Source organism: Esox lucius, chromosome 20 (genome assembly GCF_011004845.1).
Source record: "Esox lucius isolate fEsoLuc1 chromosome 20, fEsoLuc1.pri, whole genome shotgun sequence".
Lineage (NCBI taxonomy): Eukaryota > Metazoa > Chordata > Actinopteri > Esociformes > Esocidae > Esox > Esox lucius.
Window position 1 is genome coordinate 10,371,477 of NC_047588.1, and position 19,790 is coordinate 10,391,266.

At 40.6% G+C, this 19,790-nt stretch overlaps 1 protein-coding gene across 2 annotated transcripts in view; it reads right to left on the bottom strand.

The window, feature by feature from the left end:
• Nucleotides 1–2,416: 2,416 nt before the first annotated feature.
• The window catches only part of LOC105006133 (mannosyl-oligosaccharide 1,2-alpha-mannosidase IA), a 226,817-nt gene continuing 209,443 nt past the window's right edge, over nt 2,417–19,790 (bottom strand). Inside the window, exons 6-12 of one of the 2 annotated variants that reach the window (XM_013131541.4) lie at nt 19,438–19,564; nt 18,970–19,063; nt 14,963–15,078; nt 11,773–11,992; nt 8,475–8,647; nt 6,142–6,257; nt 2,417–3,988 (exon numbers count right to left, since the gene is read on the bottom strand). In XM_013131541.4, the coding sequence (XP_012986995.1) occupies nt 3,844–3,988; nt 6,142–6,257; nt 8,475–8,647; nt 11,773–11,992; nt 14,963–15,078; nt 18,970–19,063; nt 19,438–19,564 (991 nt within the window). In that variant the 3' untranslated portion in view covers nt 2,417–3,843. The remainder of the gene's footprint in view (nt 3,989–6,141; nt 6,258–8,474; nt 8,648–11,772; nt 11,993–14,962; nt 15,079–18,969; nt 19,064–19,437; nt 19,565–19,790) is intronic. The other variant, XM_013131542.4, reaches the window with a different exon arrangement.

Here is a 19,790-nt window from a genome sequence, read left to right on the forward strand (position 1 = left end):
TAGCTGGAAAAAATGCCCCTTTACTAAAAATACATTTGATTAAATACAAACTAACCTGTCAACTGTAGCCATTTATTTAACTTTACAATCCACTAAGCAGAGCAATATTCAACATTTAAATTTATTTTTTGTGTCTGTAAATAGACATTGATCTTGGGGGTGGGGTAAGGGGCGTCTTACCCCAAACTACATTATACTTGTTGATTTCAAAAGATGTACAATGTTTCCCTGTTGAAATATTGTACATTTTAATGGTACGCAGAATAACTAAAGACACTTTCAGTGTAATTGCTAATAACTTTCCAATACTTTTGGGACAGCTAAATAGGTCCCACAACTTCAAATAAAAGTGCAACATAATCAATGGAAAACTCTTAAAACCAATGAAAGTATAAACTTTGCAATAACCACAATTTAAAAAAAATAATTGCCATGGGACCTATACGTGTTTAAACTGTTTGCAGCCATTCCAGAGATGGCTGTTCTTGATTATATGGTTTAGGTGGGGGCAATATTCAGCATTCCCCCAGCAGTCATGTTTAATCCAGGTTGTGGTTAATGGCAATTTTCAGCCTTACTTAGCCCAGCCGTCTTGTTTAATTCAGGTTATGGTGAATGACTATATTCAGCCTTCCCTAGCCCAGCAGTCATGTTCAATCCAGGTTATGGTGAATGACTATATTCAGCCTTCCCTAGCCCAGCAGTCAGGTTGAATCCAAGTTATGGTGAATGACTATATTCAGCCTTCCCTAGCCCAGCAGTCAGGTTTAATCCAGGTTATGGTAAATGACAATATTCAGCCTTCCCTAGCCCACCAGTCAAACATTAGCTACGTGTTTGATTGCAGGGCATGTTTAATCCTGGTTATGGTGAATGACAATATTCATCCATCCCTAGCCCAGCAGTCATGTTTAATCCAAGTTATGGTGAATATCATGCAGGTTGATTCAAATTGACGGCAATGAGTTGCGATAACATTGTGACTTCTAGTGATCAAGAGTTCTATAAAAATGTATGCAATCCCTACTGTAAGTTGCTGATTTACACTCACCTAAAGGATTATTAGGAACACCATACTAATACTGTGTTTGACCCCCTTTCGCCTTCAGAACTGCCTTCATTCTACATGGCATTGATTCAACAAGGTGCTGAAAGCATTCTTTAAAAAATGTTGGCCCATATTGATAGGATAGCATCTTGCAGTTGATGTAGATTTGTGGGATGCACATCCAGGGAATGAAGCTCCCGTTCCACCACATCCCAAAGATGCTCTATTGGGTTGAGATCTGGTGACTATGAGGGCCATTTCAGTACAGTGAACTCATTGTCATGTTCAAGAAACCAATTTGAAATGATTTGAGCTTTGTGACGTGGTGCATTATCCTGCTGGAAGTAGCCATCAGAGGATGGGTACATGGTGGTCATAAAGGGATGGACATGGTCAGAAACAATGCTCAGGTAGGCCGTGGCTTTTAAACGATGCCCAATTGGCACTAAGAGGCCTAAAGTGTGCCAAGAAAACATCCCCCACACCATTACACCACCACCACCAGCCTACACAGTGGTAAAAAAGCATGATGGATCCATGTTCTCATTCTGTTTACGCCATAGTCTGACTCTACCATCTGAATGTCTCAACAGAAATCAAGACTCATCAGACCAGGCAACATTGTTCCAGTCTTCAACTGTCCAATTTTGGTGATCCCGTGCAAATTGTAGCCTCTTTTTCCTATTTGTAGTGGAGATGAGTGTCAACCGGTGGGGTCTTCTGCTGTTGTAGCCCATCCCCTCAAGGTTGTGCGTGTTGTGGCTTCACAAATGCTTTGCTGCATACCTCGGTTGTAACGAGTGGTTATTTCAGTCAAAGTTGCTCTTCTATCTGTTTGAATCAGTCGGCCCATTCTCCTCTGACCTCTAGCATCAACAAGGCATTTTCGCCCACAGGACTGCCGCATACTGGATGTTTTTCCCTTTTCACACCATTCTTTGTAAACCCTAGAAATGGTTGTGCGTGAAAATCCCAGTAACTGAGCAGATTGTGAAATACTCAGACCGGCCCGTCTGGCACCAACAACCATGCCACGCTCAAAATAGCTTAAATCACCTTTCTTTCCCATTCTGACAATCAGTTTGGAGTTCAGGAGATTGTCTTGACCAGGACCACACCCCTAAATGCATTGAAGCAACTGCCATGTGATTGGTTGATTAGATAATTGCATTAATGAGAAATTGAACAGGTGTTCCTAATAATCCTTTAGGTGAGTGTATAAAATTAAGCCACCTGGCTCAAGGAACGATAGCTTAATCTTACAGTATATTCTGTAAGTAATGTTTTGAAAAGACTCTAAACTCTACCATTATAATCCATGAAGAATTATATGTGACAGTAAAAATGAATCCAGGCCAAACAATAGAATTTGCTTTAAATGTACAAAGTTGCACAGTCTTTTATCAGCATTTGAAAATATTCAACAATGATAAGTCAAATCAACAATAAGAATAAGTAATAACAATAATTCATATCAACAATAACTATGATTAAAATTAAACTTTTTCCACTTTTACAGAAACACCTGAGGGAAGCAAATAAAAAATAAATGAAAAAATGACGTAGTTCAATAAAAAAACTAAAGGAAGTTAGGATAAGCTAATACAGGGATCACACATTCATCCAGTATGTACAGCACATTCTCTCCACAACCGTATTAGACAGCAGTGATGATACGATTAGGATGAAATAGGAAAGCTCCATTCACATTCCTCTCTACGATGCAGATTTACCCCCTCCGTCATAAGCCCAACATCCCCCACACTGGATTTGAGAGAGCTGGAACTCTCAATAAGAGTTGTTTTTATTGGCAGCCATATTTTAGCTCAGTCATTCTGAGCAGTACTATACTGTTTACAGTACTGTAAAGGAAAGCGAATTAATGAGAATTTTCTCAAAAATGGTCCCTGGACATGTAACACACTCTCTCAAGCAACCTCTACCATCTTCCAACTTTCCAATGCCTGTTTGCGTTAATTTAACCTGCCTCTTTAAAAAAAAAAAAAAAATATATATATATATATATATATAAAAAAAATACTTTGGTCAGAGACAACAGAAAAAGCATGCAAAAAAAAAAAAAACGAATTGAGAAGGGCTGAAATTCATTCAAAACCACCATAGAAATCTTTACACAGCATCTTCTTTTACAATGTTTACCCCAAGCCCGCAATCATTCAATTCTGACCAGTAAAACCATACCTGTGGGGAGTGGACACTAGTAGTAGTTGTAGGGTTTTAAACCGTATCCAACAGTATCATTTAACCAATGGAACAAGAGCTACTGTGTAAATACTGCAATGCAGGTTTGAATTAAATTGAGCCCAAGTTTAAGAGAAATCATTCGTCCCTCACGGATAAGTGAAAAATGGAATCAAAGCAAAAGCTCATGGGTTTTCTTTTTCACAATATGGCCCATAGTACAGCACTCCTCCCATTACATTTGGGTCTGCAAGTTATTCTCGGTTTCCTCACAGAGGAAAGAAGGAAAGAAAAAAGGTGCTCTTTTCATGAAAGTCATGTGTGTCTTGATTGTCCACAGAAAGTAGTGCCGGCAGGAAGTAGTCCCAGCTCGACTCAAGGATATACAATCACAGCGTATACGACAAGATCCTTTACTGCAAAGGAAGTGAATGTCCCTAACAGAGCCCAAGGAATAGTGGCCCAGCTAGTGTTGTTGTGTTGTTTTCTGTGTACTGATGCGGTGTGTTTGTCTTTGAGTGTGTGTTTCTGCGCATATCAGAATGTGTTACTGTGTATCTGTTTGGTTTGTACAGTAGTCGTACAGTAGGCTGCTACTCGGATGTTGTCTTGTCGTGTGTCCCTCCCTCCCCGTGCAGGCAGCTCTTGCGGATGACGGGCAGTGGATGAGCTTCAGTGTTGAACACCCAGTCCTCCAGAGGCAGCAAATCATCATCCGAAAACAGAAGGTAAAGATACCTGAGAAGGACAAACAGAATCAGTGACTGATAAAACTTGCAGCATGAGTGACTAGAATGTAAAATGTTCACTGGCTAGATTTCTCCAATGGCTGAATATAATATACGGGTATCTTAACAATTCAGTATTGTCTGTAATGCTATTGTATATGCCAAGTACATTTCTGCTAGTTTTGTTAAGGAAATGATAGATTAATTAGTTATGTAAAAACCTGAAGGTAATATTCTGGATATATAGTGAAACCAGATTATTTTGTAACTTTTATTTTGAATAATTCATGAACAGTATGTGAACATTTTAAATTAAACAACATCAACAGCAGCAAGGTGAGGTGTGTGCGCTATGATAAAAAGGTATCTTTATCTAAGGAGGTCCAGATAGCTCCTTTGGGCTTGACTAGTTCGGAGACATAACTGAATGTTTGGCATCGCTCTACGGTAAAAGCTCTGAGTTTAATACTGACTCAGATTTTTCACCTTTGGGATTTGTTGTGGAAATTTCTATATACAATGTATTCTAACTGAGTAAAGGACTGAGTCCCACTGTTAAGATAGGTACAGGAATGTGGGGGATCTGGTATTTGCATAGGGGACATCTATTGTCTGTCCAGATGCAGATCGATGGGTTTTAGGACAGGATAGGAGGGCAGGGGGCAGTAAGGTCAGTTGGCCCCTTTGGGTAAACACTACAGTAAACATTATGGCAGGAATGATAAGGTGGGGGAAGATAGCATTTGACTTGTGTGATAGAACAAAGGGAAAGGTGTTTAGACAGATGGCAGCATCTTACCACACCCCTTTTTTTGTGATATATATGGTTGAATGAGCTACATTAGTTAGAGGCTCCTCAGACGATTATGTTTGTGTAAGCGGTTGACGCGTCTCTCATAATAGTCTCTGTGCATAATAATTAATAAAATAATGTACAAAGAGAACTTTGTTTCTGTGTCCCTTACTCCGAGTGTCGATACATGGAATTACCATCACAGATTCAAAACAGAGCTCTATCAGTTATTCGCTCAACTCTTAACTACTAGGCTGTCTGCCCCATATTCTCAACTCTAACTACTAGGCTGTCTGCTCCATATTCTCAACTCTAACCACTAAGGCTGTCTGCTCCTTATTCTCAACTCTAACTACTAGGCTGTCTGCTCCATATTCTCAACTCTAACTACTATGCTGTCTGCTCCATATTGTCAACTCTAACTACTAGGCTGTCTGCTCCTTAATCTCAACTCTAACTACTAGGCTGTCTTCTCCATATTCTCAACTCTAACTACTAAGGCTGTCTGCCCCATATTCTCAACTCTAACTACTAGGCTGTCTGCCCCATATTCTCAACTCTAACTACTAGGCTGTCTGCCCCATATTCTCAACTCTAACTACAAGGCTGTCTGTTCCATATTCTCAACTCTAACTACAAGGCTGTCTGTTCCATATTCTCAACTCTAACTACTAGGCGGTCTGCCCCATATTCTCAACTCTAACTACTAGGCTGTCTGCCCCATATTCTCTGTTGAGTGCCCTACTTTTGACCCTTTTCAGAATAATTATGAAACCGGAAACAGAGTTCCATTTGTGAGATGCAGATTGAGGCACTAGACTGTGTGTACACTAAAACTGAACAAGCATTTCTAAATTTTCTATTCCTTTCATCATGGAAAATTAAATCTAATTTGAAAGGTACCTATGAAAAGAGTTCATCTCAAATTGCTGAAATGAAGAGACTTGAATGTACTCAGTATATTGTGTGAATATATTGAGAAAAAATACTGTTATTGCAACAACAGAAATAGGGTGGAAAGGCAATCTAATAGCCAAAGAGAAGAACCATTTCTTTCTTCTTACTACTTTGCATATTGAATATACAGACCAGAGTCATCCAATGTGACAATAAAAAATAAATATTTATGTTTATTCATTTTAGGATACATTGACCAAACAATGCATATTTCACACATTTAGAAATATTTACATTTGTTACATAGATTTTTAAATGTAAATGTTTTTCACTTATTTTCACTCATTTCAAATTTTTCTATTTCATACTGGATTTTCCCCAGCAGAATGAGCTCTGTAGAAGTTTACAAATTTCAAAGCCTGTTTTTTGTAAATTGTCCTCAGTAAGGGGATGTTGACTACTGTTTGACTTACTTGAGTGTCTCTGAGAGAAAAAAGCTTTGTTGCATGTTATCGTGGCTGACTGTCTGGGCATACACGTCTCGGATCCCAGAGAAACCAGCTTCCACTCTGCAGTGTTGCTCCAGCGCCTCGGGAGAAGAATTGGAAAAATTGTGGAGGGAATGTTAAAAACTGACATACATTACACCAGTTAGTCAGCCGATGGGCACAGACAGTGTCCTGCTAACTATTGCAGAAATGATTGACATTTTTTCAAATCAAATCTAAGTAGTAGAACGGCAGCTCTCAAGTTCTTGTGAAACGATGTTTACAGAGAGTCAGAGATACCATATATGTCATCGTAGAAGCAGGTCCTCAAACAACCTGTGTTACCTCACAGCACACTGAGCCCACAAACCATAAAATTTACAGAATACTTAAAGTATATCATAGTCTCTGGGCCAATTCAAGTTGTACCAAAATTTGATGACTTCTCACAGCAAAATTAAGAAGAAGTGTATGGGATTGAGGTGGTGAAAGGGGTAGTGCTAATTATGTGCTCGTTGGGAGGGCACATTAGCCTTTGCAACAAGGGTTGGGATGATTTTTATAGCCTTCGTTTAATGCGTAGAGAAAGAGGTATGTGTGATCAAGCTGACAGGGTTGACATGCATTAATAATGAAGTACAAAGATTTACAAAACCCCCACTTGCTTCTTGTCATGGAAATTAAATAGCAAGAACAGGGGCCTGTTTTAAATGTGGTGGAATTCTTGTCAAGTTTTTTTAAAGAATGAAGACAAGTACAATTTGTGTTATAGGTTTTAACCCACCAATAATTGCAATGTAACCACTACAACCCAATTTCCCAAAAAGTTGGGATGCTGCATAGAACAGTATGCAATGATGTGCAAATCATTTATCCTTATAATTAGTTGAAAATAGTACAAAGACAACATATCAAATGTTGAAACTGGGAAATGTTACTGTAAAATACATGCCAATTTTGAATTAGATGCCAGCAACATGAATGTTGGGACAGGGGCATGTTTACCACTGTGTAGCATCATCTCTTCTTTTTGAAGGTGAAATTTTTTCAGATTCTTGCTTGATATAGTTTCAGCTGCTCAACAGTTTGGGTTCTCCTTTGTCGTATTTTTCATTTCATAATGCGCCAAATGTTTTCAATGGATGACAGGTCTGGACTGCAGGCAGGCCAGTTTAGCACCCGGACTCTTTTACTACTTGTAATATGTTTAGAATGTGGTTTGGCATTGTGTTGTTGAAATAAGCAAAGCCTTCCGTGTAAACGACGTTGTCTGGATGGCAGCATATGTTGCTCCAAAGCCTGTATATATTGTTCAGCATTAATGGTGCCTTCACAGATGTGCAAATCACCCATACCATGGGCACTAATGCACCCCCATACCATCACGGATGCTGTCCCTCTCCTCTTTAGTCTGGAAGACACAGCGTCCATGATTCTCAAAAATTCAATTTACAATTTTGATTCGTCAGACCACAGGATAGTTTTCCACCTCACCTCAATCCTTCTTAAAAGCTTGGGCCCAGATAATGCAGCAGTGTTTCTGGATCTTGTTTACAGTATATATGGTTATTTCTTTGCAAGGTAGAGTTTTAACTTGCATTTGTGGATGCAGTGATGCACAGTGTTCAGAGACATTGGTTTTCAGAAGTGTTCCTGAGCAGATGCAGTGATTCCCACTACAGAATCATGTTTGTTATTAGCACAGTGCCACCAGACGGCTTGAAGGTCATGGCAATCCTATTCTGGTTCTTGGCCTTGTCCCTTGCATACAGTCTTTTAATAATATTATGTACCATTTATACCCCAAACTCTATGCAATTTTACATTGAGAATTGTTGTTCTTAAAGTGTTGCACTATTTGCCTGCGCAGTCTTTTAGACTGGCAAACCCCTCCCCATCTTTACTTCTGAAAGACTCTTCTGCTCATTTAACACCCAGTCATGTTACTGACCTGTTGCCAATTACCCTAACTAGTTGTGAAATGTTCCACCAGGTTCACTTTTGTTGCCCCTGTCCCAGCTTGTTGCTGGCATCAAATTCAAAGTGGGGATATATTTTTCAAGAAACAATAACATTTCTCAGTTTCAACATTTGCTATGTTGTCTTTGTACTGTTTTCTATTGAATATATGGTATAAATGATTTGTGCAGGGTTAATGTTTTTCTCTACATTTTACAGAGTGTCCCAACTTTTTGGGAAACAGTGCTATAAAACCAGCACTAAAACCAGATTGGACATAAGGTAGTAGAGCTACACAGTCTTTCCTTTGGGAGACACTATGTGATTGATGTGCCAATGTGGATGTCTGTGCGACTCACCTCCACTGCCTCCCAGCCCCACTCCCGGTACTTGGGGTCATGGGTCAGCCTCCACATGTACATGTAGCTCTCGATGACCTCTGGCCTCAGGATGTAGTACCGGTCACTCAGTCTGGTTGCCGTGGCTTCCGCCCCACCGTCGAAACGAAATGCCTCAGGACCTAATTTAGTAGCTAAAGGGAGATTAAACACAGAATGAAAAGATTAAATTATGTTCTTACAAAAAAAAAACATGGGGGATGAGGTATTTAGCTTGAGTCGATTTATATTTGAGCTAATAGTTTGCTTAATCAGTCCTCTGAGGTATTGAATCAAATCAAAGCGAATAACGTGGGTGAATTAGCAACATACATTGTCTCTAATATGTCCCTGGAAAACAGTGGCCGTTCCAACATGATGCTCTAAAAAAGGAATTAACAAGTAGTTATTCAACAAAAACCTGCTCCCTGATCGGCTTGTACTCAGATGGTCCACCCCTTCCCCTTTTTGATAGTGGGTTGCCATTGTGCAAGGCTGTCGTGGAAGGATATTAAATTGATTTTCATTTTAAGTAGTACAATGGAAGCTATTCTTGGTAAGCACTTTCCTCAGGAGATCAAGACCAGTGGAACTGCAGAATTTCAAAAGTTGTACCTAGAAGTGAGCACTTCCCTGTACATATCCACAATGCACTTTTCCCATACTGTGTTTTCCTCTCCCAATCTGCAGTGGGGAATTTGGAAGGCAGCTTGTAGAAGCTTATCGTCTCTAAAGTGCCACAATCCTCATGTGTTCCTCTAGATAGCAAACAGTGTTCTCTTCAGTCCGAGCCTGGACTGCTGACTTATGACAGCCCGGTTCCCAATGGCCTTGGTCAGAAGTAGGGCAATACTGGATGTTAGGGGACATTTAGGAGGCAGCCCTAAGACCCGTGCTTAATTTGAGCCAAATCCCGATGGAAAACAGGATCCTGCACTTCTCACATTTTGCTAAATTTGTTACCGTACCTATTTTCCACAGAACCGGCATCTGTCGCTCATTATTAGTCTTTATTCCATCACTGTGCTTTGCACTGTGAACATTCTAATAAAAGACATCAGAGTTCACAGAGTACTCTATTCTTGCTGTTATAGCCTCAGCACTGCCTCACAAGATTGTGAAAGGAAAGTTTTAGCTTTTTACTCTCCGCTAATTGCGCTACCGATTTGGTCCCTTCGCTGAGTCAAGCGGCCAGAGCTAGGAGGAGCTAGTGGCCAGTCACTGGAGTGTGAATGTGTTTGTTTGTGTGTATGTCCTGACCCAGGTGGGTGCTAAACATCGGAAGTGAATGAGGTTTCTGGGTAGGTACAAAGGCACTATAGGCACCATTAAATGTATCAGATAATAGTTTGTTTCTGTTAGCCAGGGCAACTAAAATCCTGCCACTACACTGCAAAACATGTTGCCAATGGAACATGACATTTTAACTATATTTGAGGAGATATTTGCTTGAAATAAGTGAAATAATCTGCCAATGGAACATGAAGAATTATACGATATTCAAGGCATATTTTCTAAAATCAAGCGGTATAATCTAGCTTGTTAAGAAAACGATTCCACATTTTAAGGATGGTAGGGTTTTTAACCTGAAAATAAGATAAATATACTTGATAAAGCCATATATTTTTTGCAGTGTACTTCTGTTCATACACTGTTTCCTGTTCACCATCAGCCTGTTTTCAACTAGATCATTCCCCCGAGGGGTATCAATTAATTTCAATGGCAATGCTATGGCTAATTTTAACAAAGCAGATCACCAATAATTTGTGCCATTGTCTAGATCATTGATTGTTCTCCTGCTGATTCGTTTTTTCCATGCTATTTGCCAAATGCTCCTCATTATGATGGCCCAGCGGTGTTACCAAAATTGGCTGCTGTTTTAAGAGGGGCAAAACATCCATAGAGTTTGCTTAGTTTACACATGACTAACGATACACAAATGAAAGTAGATAAAAAGTTGGCTTCACTGAGTATAAAAAATGCTGTCGCTCAAGTATTAACTACCCATCTTTTTCAGAACCTTTTACTTTGGCCAAAGAGGCAGTGTCTGCTTTTGGAACTATTGGGTTTTGTTTTTTCTTGTACAAATAAACGCGTACAGCAGAGCTGGTCGACCCTGTTGTGTTGATGGCACAAATCTAGACTCAGAGAGCGGACCGAATAAAACAGCCTTTGTTGTCAGCTTTAAAGACATTGCTAAGTACGAGCCACTTGACAGCACACCGCAAATCTCCTTCCCCCTCCAGAAGCTTCCAATCCAATGGAAGAACTGAACTATCGAGTGTCCCAGTAATGAGAAAGGAAAGAAAAATGCACGCTGGATGGCAATAAAAAGGGAAACTCAAGATGCCTTTTGGGTGGGGAGATAAAAAGTATCATCTGTTACCAAGAAACCTGTTATGCAATGAGTCACATCAACTGTATTTTTAGGATGAAGCCAGTCTGCCCGCGCTGTGGTAGAAATTGGTTTGAAATTAACTCTGAAGGTTTTTCTGTTTGGCCTAAGTGTCAGGGCCAAAGACAGATGCCGAGAATGAAAACAAAGATCAAACATGTTTTTTCCCCAAATGTGAACAAAACTCATCTCGCTTTCTCAGTCTTTTTTAGATTCCCCGGAGTTCATTCTATCCTTCCACATAGTGAGTGGAATCTCATCAAAAGCATCTTAACTGTTTTCTTTCTCTTCCCCCTGGTTGAGCTACAAATCATTTGGCCGGGATCTCTGGGAGATCCTGGTTCTCTCTTTACAAACAACAGACGTCTCTTTTCCATTCTGAATCACCACAGACTGCTTTCAGAATGATTACTGCTTTCAAAGGAGGTCTGGCAGGACAGCATAAGGGCACAGTGAAGTGTACAGAGATGATAAAGAATAATTGAAGGTTACTTTAATTCCTCACACCAGAGACAAGGTTCTGCTGCTCCTCAATAAGCCGCACATCCAGCGTTTGAGGTGTAGCTGCCAGCTATAGAGATTCACTGATTTATACAGGAAAAAAGTTACATTTGAATTGTCTGACGAGTTGTAATTTAAAGTATTATTTCCAGGTCACCAAGTTCCTTTACCTCACAAGATGACATGTACATTACAGTAAAAGCATTGAACAATGTGCTTTGATTTGAAAATGTTCTGTGTGATAACTGGAAACACTACAGCCAAATTTCAACAGTATAGCTATAACCAGAGCAACACGAACATACCTATTCAGTATCCTACAAACAATTACCCAACCTGTTCTTGGTGCCACAGTGAAGCCAAAGTCGTTATGCTTCAACTCACCAGATCGGCTGTAGCTCTCGTGGCAGGTGTGTGTGATCTCAGCAGCCAGGTCCAGGAAGTGCTGTCTCTTCTCTGGAGCTCCATCGTCGGCTCCAATCCCCACCATGCCCCCGGAGAAGCAGGCCAGGTGGCCCATCTTGTGGTCCAGGATGCCCCCCCTCCACTCTGCCATGTAGGTCAGGCCGCCAGGGGACTTCTGCACCAGGTTTGCCTCGATAGCCTATGTGGTGAAACCATTAACATTCATAGATCATGAGACTATCAGTGGACTGAACACTACAACCTGTTTTCAACTCTTTCAATCTGAATTCTAAATAGAAATTAGTGATGTTCCTTAATGGAATCAAGTAACAACTCAATTTATACATTATCTAAGAGTTAGTGCTGAAGGAGCAATTGAAAGTTCTGGAATCATTTCTGTCCTGAGTTGTCACAGAGATAGGGTGGCAGCTGCTTTGATTTGTTAGTGTTTCCAAGAGTTTTTTGGACTGCTCTATACACAGTGGTCCATGGATGCCTCTCAATAGACACTCTCTACATCAAGGCCAAAGAGGACACATCCATATTGGTGTGTCTGTCTGCATTTATGTATGCTGTTATTTACGATACATTCTATAACATGGTCAGGTTTGATTTAATGCAAGTCAAGTCTCACTGATATTCTGTCCTGATTCCAAGAGGAGAGAAGTGCATATCTAGTGGAAAGAAACTAGTCGCAGAGGGATGGAGGGAAAAAGAGATGTGAGCGTGAAACAGAAAATTCAATATAAGTTCACGAGATGTCCCTTTCCTGAAGACATTCCCTGTGTTTGGTTGTCAGTGAAAATGGTAGTCATGGACAGAAAGTGTCCCACTGCAAAAACCTAGTGCAACAACTGTGACTACCAAACATAACAGTCAACCCATGACTGTGTAATAATAACAATAATACAGTCTGAAAGGACAAAACAATTGAAAGTTGAATGACATTTCTGGGCTCTATTGATTTTTTGCAATGGCGGTGTATGTTGCTCTCATCCCTCTCACTCTCTTCCCTGACATCTCTGCCTCTTTCTCCCCAATCTCTCCACCCTCCAAGTGTTATTGAGGTGTATTTATGAGAGCACAAGGTCAGGTGCATAATACAGATATTACCCAAAAACATGAACTATTAGAGAGATTGACAGAGCAAGAGAGAAAAGCAAACTATAACAGACTACGATTCCACAGTAAAATCAATAGAAATATTATAGTTTGTAGGGACAAACTGAGCACCAACATTCAAATGTGCTCACACGTTACAGCTTCAGCTTGGAGATTGTACTGCGGTGGTCTGGGTTACTGCCTCACATTACGTCTGCGTCACTCCGGATAGGAGCTTGAATCCTGTTGGCGCCAAATGCACGGGGATCATTGTGGTTGGTCGGGTCCCTGCAAGCTATACTGTGGATGTTGGCTGGGGGAAATCAGTCTTCTAAGCGCGCGTACCGACGAAAACATGCTGGTTGACAGAGCATTGTGAAAAGGTTTCGAATGGCTAGCAGGAAACTTAACTCAATCTTCGACTGCCCCATATCTACCTGTGGGGTTTGTTGTGTCATAATCATAAATTGGACATCATTTCTGTAATTTATTTTTATGTAGAATTATCATATTTAGAATCTATCCAAGGAACATCAAAGTGAGAAGCAACAGCTGTTGAAATATTCGCAAGGCTCTTTTCTCGCTGTACCTTAGGAGGAGCAGATGATTCTTTATCCTGTAGGCCAGGAAATCTGAGGAGACACCTCCTGTGCAAATGTCAACACACTTCATACTAGCTCTTCTCACAGACGGTGTGCGGTAAATGGGGAAACCGGGATGACATGAATTCATGCTAAACCATTTCTAGAGTAAACTGCACAGAAATGTTGGTCGGAACAGCTCCAGCACTGCTTCAAAGTCACCTTGGCTGGGTATTTCAAGGAAGAGCAGAAACAGGCACCACCTTTAATTGGGGATTGTTTGGTTGCTTACCACTGTATTACAAATAATTGAGTGTCTTAATTGGAATTTAGAGGGATATACTTTTTTTGGTCTTTGAATTAATATGTTCCTTTATTTGCAAGCTAATCATTTATTTGCATATGATTGTACAATGTAGGCTTCAGAGCATTATGCAAACATACAGTATTCTATATAGCTATGGCGTAGTAAAAGGGTTAACTATTATAATTGAAAATACCAAGAACAGACAGATCATTGTCTATAATTATTGTATTTTCCTCTGGCTTGACCTTCCAATGTGAAAATACTATTGTCAGCCAGCAGCACGTGCAATGCATGCATATGTGTGTGTGTGTGTGTGTGCATATTTGAATGAAATTTGAATGGCTTATTTACAGTAGATATTGCTGATCTCCCAGACGAGCTAAATGCCTTCCATTCTGCTTGGAGGTAAACAGCGTTGAGCCATGCATGCAAGGCCCTGCTGTCCTGGATGACTGGGACTGTTCTCGCCGTGTGAACAGGTCCGATAGTCCACCGGACCAGACGGAATGCCGGGGCACATCTTCTGAGCATGACCACCTGGCAAGCGTTGTCCCCCACCCTAGTCCCCAGGCCTCAGAACAACGCTGTCACCTAACGTTATGACCAAAGTCCTGCAGCACTCACATCCGTGGCCATGAAACGCTTTGAAAACCTGGTCGTGGTACATGTGAACAGCACCAGCCAAGATGCCCTTGATCCGCTCCAGTTTGACTACCGCCACAGCGGATCCGCATATGAACAGATACCAACACATGCTCACCACTAAAATTCAGTTAGATCCTGAGTTTCCTGATAGGTTGCCTTTAGGTGCAGAGGATTAGCACCAACATGCCCGTCTTGTGGACCTCCAACACTGTCCTGTGTAGTCCTATTTAGAACTCCTGGTTAACACAAGGCTGGGAAGTCGTGCAAGACCCAAATCTTTCCCAACATATTTTTTAACCTATAAACCTTTTTGACTTCACGTATTGCCGTTTGCATTCACCTTAACTGTGGACTTTTCTCCCCGTGGGACAAACATTGGATACTGACTGTCAGATGTTGTTGCTTGGATACTTGTTATAATACATACTTGAAAACGGCACTTTATTCTAAAACCAAAGCAATAGGACAGAAATCTAATGGCCTCCTGAAGGCGGGAAGCTGTCCTTCTCTGCATGGTCCACGGAGTGACTCCTACCTCCAGTGCACTGTAGTACATATTCTTGGCCTCCTCATCCGTCTTGTCGGACATGAGATATGATTTGATCAGATACTCGTAAAAGCTGTCCCCCAAGCCGCCGATGGAAACATGATCTGGGAGAGGAACAGAGGAGAAATGAGGAGCATTATTCCATTATTTCCACACAGGGAGGATCTTCTCATACATTATCATGCAGTCTCACAGGCACCTTAGGTTTACCAAACTCAATAACCAATAAATCCAATGGAATTAGAGTGTAGGGAGCAGTGCAATGGATTTTTGAAACTCTTATGGGATATGACACAGACTGACCGATTCGTACTCTGTGTGGCCTTAGCTAAGAAAATAACATTTTCACTATGGCTACCGCTATCATATATCCAACTATACATTAATAATGTGTAGTTAAGACTGGAGATTTGATTAGAGTCGGGGGAGAAGCATTGTTTTGCTCTGAATCAAATACTGGGCTGGAGCGTCCTCCGTGTGAGGACATCTACGTGCCCGCACATCAACCCTGCCTCACACACTGTGAAAAATGATCACGCAGCGTGCATTTGTTCTCGGCAACAAGGGGAGAGGTGTGTATGGATGCATTTGGTGTGAATGGTGGCCAGTCTGCCCACGCCGATTATCACACGGCCCAGCCTGAACACCCACTGTCCCTCTCCTCTCTGCTTCTCTACCTGCCTCATTCCCCATACACCCACAACAACAATTAGCCCCACAATCAGCCAGATTAAGGCTTTCAGCATCACATCGGAAGATGCCCGTCTCAGCATCTCCATTTCTTTTTTCTTTCAGGTGAATCAGAAAAGATTCAATTTCATAGTGTAATTGGATTCATTATCATTTTTTCATAACCCAGAGCGAGGCGAGTCATACTGCTGCTTGAGAATAATATTGAAATAGGAAGAAAAGAAGAAAGGGTGATGGATGGATGACAAGGATGCTCAAAGGGACTTAAATAGGAGAGTTCCTGCTAGGTTGGATGAGTTTCTGAGTAAAAAAACAGAGTTGTGGGATTGGTTCACCGAGGACTACATGGTAATTGCAGAATATTGAATCACTGTGTTCCTGGACAGTATAAAAAATCTGAGGTTAAGAAAAAGACGATCCTAACTGATATACTACAATTTAGATGGTGCTTCTATATAGAGTATATACATATACATGTATACAACCGTTTAAAAGTTTGGGGACAGCAAATCATTTATCCTTATATTTAATTGAAAATAGTACAAAGACAGCATATCAAATGTTGAAACTAATAAATGTTATTGCTTTTGGAAAAATACATGCCCATTTTGACTTTGATGCCAGCAACATGTTTCAAAATAGCTGGGACAGGGGCATGTTCACCACTGTGTTGCATCACCTCTTCTGAAAGCGTTTGGAAAGTATACCATTTGCTGTAGTTTTAAAAGTGAAATGCTTTCCCATTCTTGCTTGATATAGGGTTTCAGCTGCTCAACAGTTTGGGGTGTCCTTTGTCGTATTTTCGTTTCATAATGCGCCAAATGTTTTCAATGGTTGACAGGTCTGGACTGCTGGCAGGACAGTTTAGCACCCAGACTCTTTCACTACAGAGCCATGCTGTTGTAACACGTCCAGAATGTGGTTTGATATTGTCTTGCTGAAATGAGCAAGACCTTCCCTGAAAAAGACGTTGTCTGGATGGTAGGATATGTTGTTCCAAAACCTGTATATATTGTTCACCATTAATGGTGCCTTCACAGATGTGCAAGCCACCCATGTCATGTGCACTAATGCACCCACATACCATCACGGATGCTGGTTTTTGAACTATGGGCTGATAAGATGCCGGATGGTCACTCTCCTCTTCAGTCCATGACAGTTTTCCACTCTGCCCCATACTGTGTTCACAGACAATTGTTTTTGGAAGAGTTCCTGAATCCATGCAATGATTTCCACTACAGAATCATGACTGTTTTTATTGCAATGCGGGCCTACAGATCATGGCCATCCAATACTGGTTTTTGACCTTGTCCCTTGCGTACAAAGATATTTCTGGATGCTCTGAATCTTTTAATGATACTACAGTATGTACCGTAGATGAGATACCCAAACTCTTTGCAATTTTACATTGAGAAATGTTTTTCTTACGTTGTTGCACTATTTTCCTGCGTAGTCTTTCACAGAGTGGTGAACCACATCCCTATTCGCACTTCTGAAAGACTCATCCTCTGTGGGATGCTGGTTTTTATACCCAATCATGTAACTGACCTGTTGCCAATTAACCTAATCAGTTTTGAGATGTTTTTAGCATTACACGTTTCCAGTCTGTGGGCATATATTTTTCAAGAAATAATAACATTTCTCAGTTTCAACAATTGAAAGATAACATTTGATATGTTGTCTTTATACTATTCTATTGAATATAGGGTTTAAAAGATTTGCACATCATTGCATTCTGTTTTTCTTTACATTTTAGACAGCATCCCGATGTTTTGGGAAATGGGGTTGTATTGAAGTACACAATACTTTTAAATAAGTAGGTCAATTTTAACTCACTGAACTATTTCAATACTATTTAGTGTTCTAAAGTACAACAAATGTGGTTCCTAAATAAAACACTTTAAGTAAACTGCATTTTTTAGGTTGCCTGCTGAGTGTAACTGTGGAAATTAGAATGAGGTTAATTTGCATGCGCAAAGATCCAAGAGTTTCCAGAGATGTCCAGAACTGACTTGTTACGACTGGTTAAAATCTTTTTATATCACAATTTCTCTGTACTGGCTTTTTACGTCTCATCACTACGAAGATGTTTTACTTACTCCCCCCGAAACAAACCTTTTTATGTAGTGGAAGCCATGCAAAGAAATGCACTAAACATGAACAATTTCAAATCTGCTTTCTCTTTCTAAACAACTCAGTATAACTCAAGAAGATAAAATGCATATTCCAAGGAACCAAAAATGACATTAAAAGGTTACCAGCCTGCAATGGAGGATTATCATTACGATTGAATGCAAGGACATTTTTTGTTATACTATGCTATTAAATTAGTTTTTGTTATGTAGCACATTCAGACAAAAAGGTCAGTGATGTGTCTTACTGTTGACAGCTGGCATTAACACAAGCAAAGACGTAAAAATCTATTAACGACTGTGCTTACATGTTTGTGTATGGAAGATTTGCTTAACGCACCAAGCTGCTGCGTAGCCCAGTGGTCAGCGTGACTCAGAATAACTCAGATATAAACACGTACCCCCATGAAACTGAGCTCAATAATTTGGCTTGTACTATGTGTAATACAGCAAAAGTGGAGGACTAAATGGTTGCGGATGCCCTGGTTGTGATGTGCTCAATTGGATGTCAATCAGGAGATTCACTCCATCGGTAAAGAAATTTCCATTTTATGGCCTTGAAAAGCTCCATAGTTATTTGAGGTCATTGTCTTGTTGAATGATGAAGGCCCATCCAGTGTGTTTACAGGTTTTCACAGGCATTCGCTTCAGCAGACAGGATATTTCTCCAGTTAAGTGTTCTTCAGAATTCACCCTGCTGCTGCTGTCAGCAGTTACATCATTAATATAGAGTGAGCCCGTCCCAGTGGCAGCCACACATGCCCAAGTTACAACACCCCCCCACCACCACATTTCACAGATGAGGTGGTATTGCAATTTCTTTTTCTCTGCATTTTCCTGCCATCACTCCGGTACATGTTAATCTTTTTCTCATCTGTCCACACAACTGTTTTCCAGAACGCTGCTGGCTATTTGAGGTATTTCTTCAGCCAGAGTTTTTTTGGGGGTAATTCGAGCCTAACGAAAATTGTCATGACAACAATTTAATTAAAATAACATTTATATAGTATTTAAATACATTTTCCTATTCACACCAGAAATGTGAAAATCCTGCTGTTTCCAAGGCCCATTTCACTCACTCAAACACACATTGAGTGAGACACCGTCTTTAGGACTCATAGCTAGTATCATAGCTAGTAAGTGTTCCATGTTGTTCCCATCAGCAGTACTCACGTTGGACCCAGTTCCCGCTGACCGGACTCAGGAAGTTAGGGTACAGACCATGAGGCTTTTCGATTTTGTTCAGCAGCCTTCGGATATTCATCACCTACGATAAAGCATACAATACAAAACACAGAAATTTGACTTGCTGGACACTTTCTTAGGGTGCTTCTGACAGCCAAAATAGGTGGGAAAAGTTTACGTGCAATGAAAGTTGACTTTATGTTTAGCATCCATTAAAGCTAATCAAAAAATGTCAGTTAAAGGAATTGCAAGGCAAATTTCAAAGTTGTACTGAACGTTGCCGGAGGCTGCAGAATAATGACTCCTGCAGGAGCACTACAAAGGGATAAGGACAGGAAGCATGCATTGATAAGCAGACATACCTTTGACTCCTAAATTAATAAAGAAAACTCTGATTTTCAATAGCAGTTAGTCACACAGCACTGTTGCCATTGAGGTCTATAATATACGACTGACCTTCTCTGTGTAGATAGGGTTGTTAGACAGCTCAGACAGGTGGACAAACTCTAGGTGCAGGGTCCCGAACTCTGCCAGGATACTGCTGCCAGCTGACGCCCATCCCCAACTCCAACTGGTGCCACTGCAACAGAAACCATGCCATGCCACGTGAGGACCTCCCTCAACATCTGCTGTCACAGAGTCTGACATCTACAGACCCTAGACCTTACATGTACCACTGAAACCTTTTATTACACCGCACCGAGGCACACAGTTCTTGGATTCTATCAAATTTCAGAACGATAAAGGGTCCAAAAGAAAATCAAAAAGAAGTACAGTATTATTATTACACACACTGTTATATTTATTAT